Source organism: Aspergillus costaricaensis (assembly GCF_003184835.1).
Source record: "Aspergillus costaricaensis CBS 115574 unplaced genomic scaffold BO79scaffold_31, whole genome shotgun sequence".
Classification (NCBI taxonomy): Eukaryota; Fungi; Ascomycota; class Eurotiomycetes; order Eurotiales; family Aspergillaceae; genus Aspergillus; species Aspergillus costaricensis.
This window is the reverse complement of record NW_020291831.1, coordinates 57631-68553: the sequence shown is the minus strand read 5'-3', so window position 1 is coordinate 68553 and position 10923 is coordinate 57631. Positions and strand designations below refer to the sequence as shown.

The window sequence follows — 10923 nt, the reverse complement described above, 5'->3', positions numbered from 1 at the left end:
GGTTCATAGGTGCTATGTCTGGTGAGTTTCCAATGTCACGTGCAAGATAGTACAAGGATGTTCAAGATTCAACCGAAAGACATGTGAAAATAATACATTCCACATAGCTCATGTATGTGACCAATGCAAGCTTAAGAATATCAGACAATCTCAAAGAAGAGAACCACCTTCATCGATATTGAGTATGGAAAAACATGACACTAGCCCAGAAATAGATTAGTCACAAGAGATCGACACCTAATCCACAAGGTGTCGATGACTTACTATGCAGATCACTACCGAAAGAGGTAATATAATGCAAGCAACAGAACCTCGGCGGCTCCCTTTCGAGGAAAGTCCTGGCAATAAGAATAATGAGTTAGGTTGTAGGAATATTGTGATACTATGAACATCCTCATGATCAATAGCTTTTAACATACAACTCTACCTTTCTGCGATGAAGATCCTTCTTCAGTTCAGTCGATTCTCTCGACTGCCAGTTCTCCCAAGAAGGGCCATGTCATCTAGCTGTCCCATTCTGGACTCAACAAAGAAATTAGAGGAAGAACAAATGCCTGCGTATGAGCGTGGTCTCTACTGTTCAGTGAAGCCTGGTGATGTATTTCATTCTAGGTACCAAGTTATCAGCAAATTGGGGTTTGGAGCAAACTCGACGGTGTGGTTCGGTCGTGACTTGCAGTGAGTATCAGTCTACTCTTCTCGGATCTCGTATGTGTAGCTAACTTCTTAGGTAGACACCACCGGTATATAGCGCTAAAAATCTACATCAGCAGCTCGAGGGACAATCAAGAGGTGCGCGTATTGGAGCACCTTTCGCGGATAAAGTCACAGCATCCCGGCAGCAGCTCCGTCCGCCAAATGATAGAGAAATTTGAGCTTACGAGTCCCAAAGGCATACATCAGCGCATTGTTTACGAACCTCTGTTAACAAGCCTTCTGCATTTCCAGGCAACATTGGACCCAATGAGCCTTCCCGAGGACCTACTAAAAGGGGCACTGCAGCAGCTATTACTGGCCCTTGATAATCTACACTCAGAGGCGCATGTAATACATACTGGTCTGTAACCCGTCGCGGGCTATCATCTATAAATGGCTAATGACCTCTTTAGATATCCAAGCGAAGAATATCATCATTGCTGCAAAAGACGAATCGGTCTTCCGGGAATGGGATGATGGCGAGACTAATGAACCGAGTCCTCGCAAGGTTGATAATGAGTACACTGTCTATCAATCACGCCCTTTCCGTCGCAAGAAGGGCTGGAGTGGCTTCGGGATGCCGCTGCTCACGGATTTCGGAGAAGTCCGTCTTGGTGAAGTGCACGAAGGATTGATCCAGCCGGATCTTTATTGCGCGCCTGAAGTCATTCTTGGGATGAGTTGGACAGCGAAGGTTGACATATGGAATGTCGGAGTCATGGTGAGCATGAACATGGCCCTCTACTATACTTTTTCATCATGGCATCGGCTAATATGAGACTCAAGATCTGGGATCTCTTCGAAGACCACCACCTATTTGATGGCAGAGGACCAGACGGTTGCCATTCAGATGTGCAACTTCTGGCCGAAATGGTAGCGATGCTGGGGCCTCCATCAGTGGAATGGCTTCGTAAATCACCTCGCAGCCTAAAAGAATGGGACTCGTCAGGTATAGCTCCATCGTTAGAACATTTCTATCCACTAGCTAATCAACTGTAGGTCAATGGAAGGCTTCTAAGGAAATCCCGTCCATCTCATTGGCTGACTCAGAAGAGTATCTAGAAGGCGAGAGCAAGCAGATGTTCATGAACTTTATGAGGAAGATGCTTCTATGGGATCCAGAAGAGAGACAGAGCGCCCGCGAACTATTGACAGATCCGTGGTTGACAAGTCCTTAGTAAACTGTATTAATATCAGGGAAAATAATATACAGTAGCTTGAATATACAATATAATAAACAATGTAAAAACTCTGTATAAAGTAACAAGCAATGCTTGAAAATCCCTGAAGTTAGAATTCTTGCACCAAACACTGCTTGAACTTAAGCTGAATCCCGCCAGGGGCGACCGCCCAACAAACGGCCGTCGGATGACCCTCCCGCCCCGTGGGAACAAGCTCAGGGCGGAGGACTTATGCCTCGGCTCAACTCGGTAGCTCCAACCTACCCATCCCATCCCCTCAATCTACCATATAGACAACATAACCTTCACCAACAATCCCTCAACACCAACAACCACTCACACCAATACACACACAAATCTAATCCACAATGTCCACCTCCATAGCACACAAAAAGCGCCGTCTCCGAAGCGACTACATCTACCACCAAACCCACCGAACAAGATGGTAAGCCACCACCACCCTCCCCCTCCCCACCCAATCCATCACCTCTAACAGATAAAAAACACAGGTTCGACAACGACATGTACGCCCACCTCAACAACACCGTATACGCCATGCTCTTCGACAGCATAATAAACACTTACTTAATCACGCACTGCGGAATGGATCCCTTCACGCACAACAACCCTACGCTTACTACACCTGACCCCTCCTCTTCCTCCTCCACCAACTCTTCCACACCATCCAAATTCAAAAGCAGCCAAGTAGGCATAATGGTCTCCTCCTACTGCGACTACTTCTCCTCGGTCTCATTCCCGGATATACTAGACCTGGGGCTGCGGGTCACGAAGCTGGGGAATAGCAGCGTGATGTATGAAGTCGGGGTGTTTAAGGAAGGGGAGGAAGAGGTCAAGGTTGTTGGGGGATATACGCATGTGTTTGTGGCGAGGGAGACGATGAGGCCGACGAGGGAGGGGATGGAGATCGGTGTTAGGAGGGGGTTGGAGAGGTTGATTGTGAGTGATGATACTGCTGTTGGTGGTGGAAAGGGGGCGAAGTTGTGAGTAGGGTTTGGGGGAATGGTGGTGAGGCCTGTTCTGTTCCTGGTGAATGGGATGGATATTTGATCGGGGGGGGGGGGTTGTATATAGTTGATAGAAGGGGGCGCGGTTATACTGAGTATTATATTATGTGTCCTGGTGGCATTTATTGGCTATTCAATGGTGTGGAAGTCTTATGTACCCGATGGCTGGTGTAGAGATAGATTGAAAATACTGGAAGAGCAGGGAAAGGATTCCGGTTTACTTCGTCATCCATAGGACCACGGCAATCCCGATTTACATCCCGGCTCACATGTGAAAAGTGCAGTAGAGTACTTACAGTAAGTAAAGGAAGAAGAATCCTGCGACGATACATCTCATGCAGCTGTCATGTCGATCCCATCCATACCCGGACTTGCATGCGCTAAACTTTCCCACAATGTCTACCCGAGTACATCTCTCAATTTTGAGCTTCAAGTGACCCATGACAAATACGTTCATACTAAGATATTATGTAAATAGACTGTCCTTTTGCTCCATTGTGCGGTTCGCTGAATGATCAGTCACCCGAAATATAACAAATACAGAAAATGTGAAATGAACAAGAATACGACAAGCCAAACCCCCATGCGCTCTATCGCAATGTCTATCCGATTTTCTATGACCTTGACCCGAACGCCATTGTCGCTTTGTAAACAAGGTCACTGCAGAAAAGCAGATTCATCCCAGCATTACAGGCTCATGTGTGAATATCATCATAAAAAAGTAGCAAAGGCAAACAAGGAAAAAAAAGGAAGCAAATAAAAAAGACACCTCGCTTAAACGCTATCCCATATAGCAATCAATCAGTCGTGTGCACGCGCATTCGACCACCGCATGTTCTGTAGAATCCAGCTGCAGATAGCATCGCAATGGTTAAGCAAATGTGTTGACAGCAAAAGAAGTTTTCGGTTTGTTCCCACTCGAGAAGGGCTAAGTCATCTTGTTCGGCAAAATGCTAGCCCGTGACACATTCGAGCTTTCGGGGAACAGCACCCGGCGCAGGGTCCTCGACTCTGCATCGTAGTGCCATTTCTGGTAAGGACCGGGAATGAATTTGCCCTTGGCATCCCATCCGGCCACCCAGGTGTATCCATCATCAAGGAGGAAGAACATGAATTTTTCTGGCTTGGCGCCTTCGTGGATTTCCACGGTGTGCCAGCGGCAGCGCTCCTCCATTTCGTGTTCAAAGATGTACCGGTGAAGGATCCGGCAATAGACAAGCGGGACAGGCACTTTCTCGTCGCTGTCATTGCCGTCTTTGTAGACAAGATGCCATCCTCGACCCGGGATGTACTTGTAGATGCCAGGAACGGGACTATCCCAATGTTCCTCTTTGTGGATAGAACCTTGGATGCGTTCTCCACGCTGGAACCAGTAGGTCGGGCAGAACACGTTCCGCAAGCAGAGAAAGAGGTTGGGAGCCATGGTAATGAGAATTGAGTAGGCTTTTTTCAGGATGACACGATGTCGAGAGAGATTTTGAAAACTTCAAATGTGTAGAAAGAAGATCGAGAAAACGCTCGCTTGCTGATGAACAGAATATCAAAGAAACAACGGGTTGCGAGTTGCAACGACGGGTTATAAGTCGACGTACATCTTAAACAAACAAGTAGTATAACCTGAAAGTAGAAGATGAAGGAGGAAAAGAGGATGTTAGGCAACAATCAATAAAGGCTGATTGTGCCCCCAAGTGCTTTGATTAAGAAGTAGGATTCGTCGAGACTGCCTCCGATAAGATGGCTCAAGTCCAGGGGAAGGCAAGAGCGAGATGCACGACACGCTGTAACGATGCGGTGTGTGCGATTGTATGTATATGTAGACGTGCCTGGCGACAAGTCTAGGCCCGGCCCAAGGTTGAATGGAGGGTCAGATTTCTTTTTCTTCGCGAAGCCTGAAGGAAGAAAAATATGGATTGAGACGGGCTTTATTTATTGGAATTGGGACTGATCGACAGGACCAGGAGACCAGGGAAGCTGGGAAGAGGGGCCGCGAGACAGCTAAAGCAACAGGCGCAGCAGTAGAAGCAGCGGGACGGTGTGGACAGCTCTTTCTTTAAGATTGCTTCTTAGAACCGCATGGTGGCAAGCTCGCATCTGACTGGACAGAAGGGAACAAGGAGCATGAATGTCCGTCAAAGGGAGACGTATGCAGGAATTGGAAGGAGGGAGAGAGCGAGAGAGCAACTGGACAAATGACGAGCACCGGATTGGTTTAAAAAGAGGCAGGAAATTCGAGATGGTGCGCGCCTCTGGGGCGGTCTGAGGTCAGAGTAAGTCAGTCAGACGGACCTAAGAATTGTGGGTGTGGAAACTGGAAAAGTGTGGAAAATTTTTCTTGATGTCACGGGCTAGACCACACTGAGAAGGCGCCCGTCATCCCAAACGGTAGCGTGGGCAACTGAACTTGCAACTGGATCCGTTCCGTGGCTTTAATCACCCTAATCACCCTAATCCCGCCCTAAATCAATGGAATCTTTGCCCTGCAACAGGAAACTTTGACGCGGGAAACCCGAGCCCCACGGGATCCACCCTCGGGCGATATTTTAACTTTTCCCTTCTGTGTCTTTTTCCGCCATCCAGGCCCGTATTTTGATATCCCGATCCTGGATATGTGGCTTCCGAGCTGTGAGGTGTGTTGCTTTGATGCATAGACTGTATCATTCCAATCAGCTGTCGAAAAATTGAGAGAGAGCAAAAAGAGAATCCGAGTACGAACGTGAGCATCACGGATCACATCATCCACTAGATTCAGTTGCCTAAAATTACTTCACCTCCGGGCTGCGGTGGCTGTGCCTATGGCGCACACTACTCCATGGTGACTCAAGTCCTTGCTTGGTGGCCTCCATCACGACCACCACCCCCTATCAGGTCACCCGGAGCATCGCGTAGTGAACACTTCACCTTGGGGGTTCGAGACCTCTATCACGAAATCACCCGATCTTGGCTCTCATTTTCGGGCTGGTCTCGATCCTTCCTCGGTTGAGTTTTGACTTTCTATCCCTTTCTTCGGCTGCAGTACTGAGGGTAGTAGCATAGTTGTTATTGTTGGTGTCGCACACCATGTGGCTAAGATGCCTTAGCGAGCTAGTCTAGCTGCGATCGCCAGAACATGATATCACTAGCGCCGTTCTCCTATCAAAACTTTTAGCAGATGAGCAACACTGAAGTTCAAAAAAGAAATAATCACCGCATTAGCTAGCTTGGCCGAGCCAAGCTACATTCTTGGGATCGAATCACAGAAGCCAGGATTATCACGGCCTTGCCGTGTTGTTCATGCAGGCGTGCAGTCATTCCAAGGTTCCTAGTTCTGCAATTCACCACTGGGCCACAACCAGTGTTTCTGATGGTTGCTCAGGCCCCTGTGCTATCAAGCACATTATGGCGGTGTCAAGACCGGCACTGTTTAGGGGGGTGAGAGGTAGACGGGAGTGAGTCAACAGAGGCTCACGGACGGATGTCGCACAGATCGCACGTCTTCCGCTCTTTCCCAGGCACGAAAAGAAGACGGAACAGTTCAGAGGAGGGGCTGGTAATCCCGTGATTGAGCAGTGGCCAGATGGCCTGGAGCTTAGCTTCACATTCCTTCAAAGCTTCCTCCATACTCTGTGCTCCATGTGCCATCCCACGCGTCAGAATTTCACCTAATACCCTTGCGGAGATGCTATCTCGCATATACTCTCTTCCCAAAATTAGCTTTCACTAGCTCATTAGTTTTTAAGCTCATACAGCTCTATTGGCCCGGTGGTGTATCCTCCGGACTGAGGTCTGATCGGGTACTGAATGCCTACTAATAGCGTTTCCTATAATGGGTATTGAGCTGTTTACACAACATGATATCATCAAGCAACAAGCCTGCGTGATGAACTGTGTTGTGTTGCGCGCACGCGCCACCCCATGAAGCGGCCGGTGAGTCAAAGAAGTGATGGTTTTTCATTATTCAGATTAATCCATAACAAAATAGTCATTATTCAGTGATTGTGCCTGGGCTCCGGGTATCGCTGCGCCAGCCGTTGGTATTTGACTGCCTCTCGGAGAACCATTCCTTCGTTCAGCTGGGACGTTTCCTTGCGGAATAACTCTTGCCATGGGGTCTGGCTTTCCGGCATATTGTAACCCCCACTTGCTTCGAGCTCCTGCCTGCGCTTCTTTAATTCGTCCGCAGAGACAAGGATGTCTACCCGCCGCTGGTTAAGGTCCACTCGGAGCCGGTCTCCATCCCGAAGGACTGCAAGGTTACCGCCCGCTGCTGCCTCAGGACTAGCGTTCAAGATAGATGGAGATCCTGAAGTTCCCGACTGCCGTCCATCACCAATGCATGGAAGTGACTTGACCCCCTCTCGCAGCAGCCTTCCCGGAGGGTGCATGTTGACCACCTCAGCTGCACCGGGATAGCCCAGTGGACCAGCCCCGCGCATCACCAGGATACTTGTGTCAGTGATGGGGGTGGAGGGGTCCTCTAACCGACGATGGTAATCCTCCGGTCCATCAAAAACTACCACAGACCCCTCGAATGCATTTGGATCTGCGGGATTCTCTAAGAATTTTTGCCTGAACGGCTCAGAGATGACGCATGTTTTCATAATGGCCGAGTCAAACAGGGTGCCGGTCAAGTGAAGGAAGCCAGCATCCTTGAGAAGAGGATCGTCATAAGCTCTGATCATCCGCCGATTCCAGGTATGTTTCCCACGGACGTTTTGTGCTACTGTGTGGCCATTGCACGTCACAGCATCTGCATTCAACTTGCCCGCATCCAGCAGCTCCGCCATAATAGCCGGCAACCCTCCGGCTCGGTAATATTCCTCCCCTAGCAGCTCCCCCGCCGGCTGCATATTTAGCAAGAGCGGGATGTGGAACCCGATGCGGTCCCAGTCATCTAGCGAAAGATCCACCCCAATATGCTTCGCGATGGCGTTGATATGAATGGGAGCATTTGTACTACCACCAATCGCGGTGTTGGCAGCAATGACATTCTCGAAAGCCTCTCTGGTCATGATGTCACTTGGCTTGCGATCAGAGTGCACCATCTCTACGATCTGTAATCCGGTCTCATAGGCACATTGGGCTCGTTCACGGTATGGAGCTGGAATGGCAGCTGACCCAGGCAGGGCCATGCCAAGGGCTTCTGCAAGCGCGTTCATAGTAGATGCCGTACCCATCGTGTTGCAATGTCCTGCTGACGGTGCACTAATGCCAAGCGTTAGTCCAAGCCAGGAAAGCGTGTCCAAAATCAAGTGACGTACCCGCGTGAGATGTAATCTACAAATTCCTCCGTGGTGATCTGTCCTGCAGCATGCATCTCTCTGCCTTTCCAGACCACCATTCCCGAACCAGCCAGTTCATCCTTCACATAGCCATTGAGCATGGGACCGACGTTGAGACATATAGCAGGGATGTTCTGAAAATCCGAGTCAGTTGGGCAGCTGTGAAAGAATAAGATGCAAGCCTTGCAGAACAACGTACGACTGTGGCAGCAGCCATCAGGCATGCCGGAGTGGTCTTGTCGCACCCGGTGAGGAGGACCACCCCATCCAGAAAATAGCCATGAAGGATCTCAACAAGGCCAAGATAAGAAAGGTTCCGATCGATACAAGCGGTGGGCCGTCGGCTAGTCTCTTGAATGGGGTGAGTGGGGAACTCGAAGGCGATTCCGCCAGCAGTTCTGATACCCTCTCGGACCCTTTTGGCAAGCTCCAGGTGATGACGGTTGCACGGTGCCAAATCGGATCCGGTCTGAGCTATTCCAATAATTGGCTTGCCAGACATCAGTTCCTCCCGAGTCACACCATAGTTGAGGTATCTTTCAATGTACAAGGCCATCATTCCTGGGTCGCCTTCGCACTGAAACCACTTGGTGGACCGCAGCTTGCGTCCGACTTTCGGTGTGCTGCTTGACGAACTCTTCATGGATGCAAGAGTCTTTTCAAGTTCTATGGTTTTCTTCCGGAGGGCGAGCAGCTCGGTTTCACAATCTTCAATATTAACCACTCCTTTGCTGCCACTGCCGCTGCAAGAGCAGCCCTCACATGAAGCCTGCGACTGGCACGACATGTTGGATGGTCCGTTGTCTGTCGACAAACACTTCACTAGCTATATGGCTATTCAAGGTTACTATGATGGAGGAAGCAGGGTCGCAAAATAAAGACCGCTGCTTTGACGCTTTGACACCGAGAAGGTTACCCCGGGATTAGGAATGCGGTGCGCCGGTGCCGAGTTAATCGGCGGAGAATGTCCGAGTCAGATTAGCCGCGTACCGAAAGGGGCATCAAAAGAGAGCGGAAGAAAAAGCGAAAAACGTTAGAATACCACTCGGAAACTATCTGGAATGGAAAGTCGGGCACAGTGGGAAAGCTGACAATTAAATAGCAGCAAACAGGCTGGAGGTGTGATGGGGACCCCGTACCAATGTTTCGGAAATCAGCCTTGGATCGCGTGGCTCTCGGCTCGGGTTGGTTTAGTTGGTTGGTTGAGGTGATGGAGATGGAGCCCGTGGGAGGTGTGTACCCCACGCTATATCCATGGGGGCACGGAGGGGCCTGGAGAAAGAGCATGGGGGTTACATTTCTTCTTTTGGTATCCATGCATTATTTATTCCCTCATCCCGACTTGTGTTGAACCAGCGCGGGTTTGCAACCCCGTCAAAAGTCCGATGCCAGCACCTGTGGCGTTGTGCAGCTGCAATGCACAGCATCATAGGTAGTGTTAGATCGGGTCGGGAAACTCAGTTTCCCACATTCATAAGTCGGATATATCGTAAACTAATTTGATGCAATTCATATAAAGATGGATTTCTAAGCTGTGAAAAACCATTGGCATGAGAGTTGCCAGTTGTATGGCTGTCTAATACTTTGACACTGCGAAAAGATCGGTAGTGGCATCTGTTAGAGCTACAGGCACTTAGTTATCTACCGCTTCCTTGTAGATTAATGACATGAAGTAATCAAATAAATAGAAACAAATAGATATAACACGCAATACTATTGGACGGGCAGACTCAGTGATCCAATAATGTCACACATAATTTTAACATGCTCTGCACACAACGCCTTGAGGGGGTGACACAGGGATTTACTGATTTGCCAGTTGACGGAATCAACTTGACCGGCCGCATACGTACAGATTTGGTGGGATGCGCAAGTGGTCAATGTGGGCAACCCCCGAAATGCGACGGGCCAATGGTAGAGCCAGATTTCTGCAGAAGTTGGGCCACAGCCAATCAGAAGGGACACTGGGAACAATGCCGCGGTCATGCTATACAGTGAGTAATTTGGAGTAGAGGATTTCTACATGTTAACTTATTATGGACTGAAAATTAATTCTATACATACTTTCACATACTACTCAGTATAGAGAAAATGTTGCAACTAAGAACTAAGGATGGCAACAGGTAGAGCAGAGATATTCAAAAAAGCGGAAGCCACCGACAAGGTCAGCAGGAAGAAGCCGAGGGGCATATAGGGAAGAACCGGATTAAGTTGGTAGAGGTGAAGTTAGTACTAATCAGAACTAGATGAAGGGAATTTTGAATGAAACTTGGCGGGTAGGTACTGTAATTAGCTACTGAAATATATGAAGTAGCCTGATTCCCTTGATGTAGAGCTCTCTTTCTCTTCTCCAGGAATGAGAGTCTTTAGTGAATACACGTTGTATTCAAGCATGCATCAGTCACCACCACATCATAGTAACATCACAGGCAGTAATAATGAATGCAATCTGGGGTGAGACCGCCTTTGCCACGTGACAAAGACAGGCGATAAATACCCAGTGATCCACATGTTCTGTGCTTTTACCAACTTCACATACAGCACAAGGGTTGTGTATGTTACGCTTAAGGATTTGGATATAATTCCAGATCAATCGCGAACTTACCGCCCTGAAGTGATATGTGAACTATCGAAGCTTAGCTAACAGCATAAAACTTGGGAAACTCTGACTGTCCATAAGGATGAGAGTGGCATCCGAAGCGAAATGTGATTTATTTAGGCCTCATGCCTCACAAAATCGGCACAAACTTGGCGACTTTGAGA

General features: G+C 48.7%; 4 protein-coding genes across 4 annotated transcripts; 2 read left to right on the top strand and 2 right to left on the bottom strand.

Moving 5' to 3' along the window:
• Window positions 1–436: 436 nt before the first annotated feature.
• Window positions 437–1874, top strand: BO79DRAFT_231390 (putative protein kinase; the record flags this gene model as incomplete). Its single annotated transcript, XM_025684153.1, has 5 exons — window positions 437–678; window positions 735–1057; window positions 1110–1417; window positions 1483–1645; window positions 1696–1874. The coding sequence occupies 5 exons, from the start codon at window positions 437–439 to the stop codon at window positions 1872–1874; spliced, it is 1215 nt and encodes a 404-aa protein (XP_025536297.1).
• A 289-nt stretch (window positions 1875–2163) lies between these two features.
• On the top strand, window positions 2164–2882 carry BO79DRAFT_200849 (acyl-CoA thioesterase; the record flags this gene model as incomplete). Its single annotated transcript, XM_025681522.1, has 2 exons — window positions 2164–2322; window positions 2387–2882. Exons 1-2 carry the CDS (start codon window positions 2246–2248, stop codon window positions 2880–2882), a joined length of 573 nt encoding a protein of 190 aa, XP_025536296.1. The 5' UTR covers window positions 2164–2245.
• Window positions 2883–3746: 864 nt separating this feature from the next.
• BO79DRAFT_46334 (uncharacterized protein) lies at window positions 3747–4542 on the bottom strand. Its single transcript, XM_025689285.1, has one exon. The coding sequence runs from the start codon at window positions 4323–4325 to the stop codon at window positions 3831–3833; it is 495 nt and encodes a 164-aa protein (XP_025536295.1). The 5' UTR covers window positions 4326–4542; the 3' UTR covers window positions 3747–3830.
• Window positions 4543–6824: 2282 nt separating this feature from the next.
• On the bottom strand, window positions 6825–8270 carry BO79DRAFT_210803 (dihydroxyacid dehydratase). The gene is made up of 2 exons (XM_025682891.1): window positions 8140–8270; window positions 6825–8083 (listed from the first exon to the last, which is right to left on the bottom strand). Exons 1-2 carry the CDS (start codon window positions 8259–8261, stop codon window positions 6868–6870), a joined length of 1338 nt encoding a protein of 445 aa, XP_025536294.1. The 5' UTR covers window positions 8262–8270; the 3' UTR covers window positions 6825–6867.
• Window positions 8271–10923: the final 2653 nt, after the last annotated feature.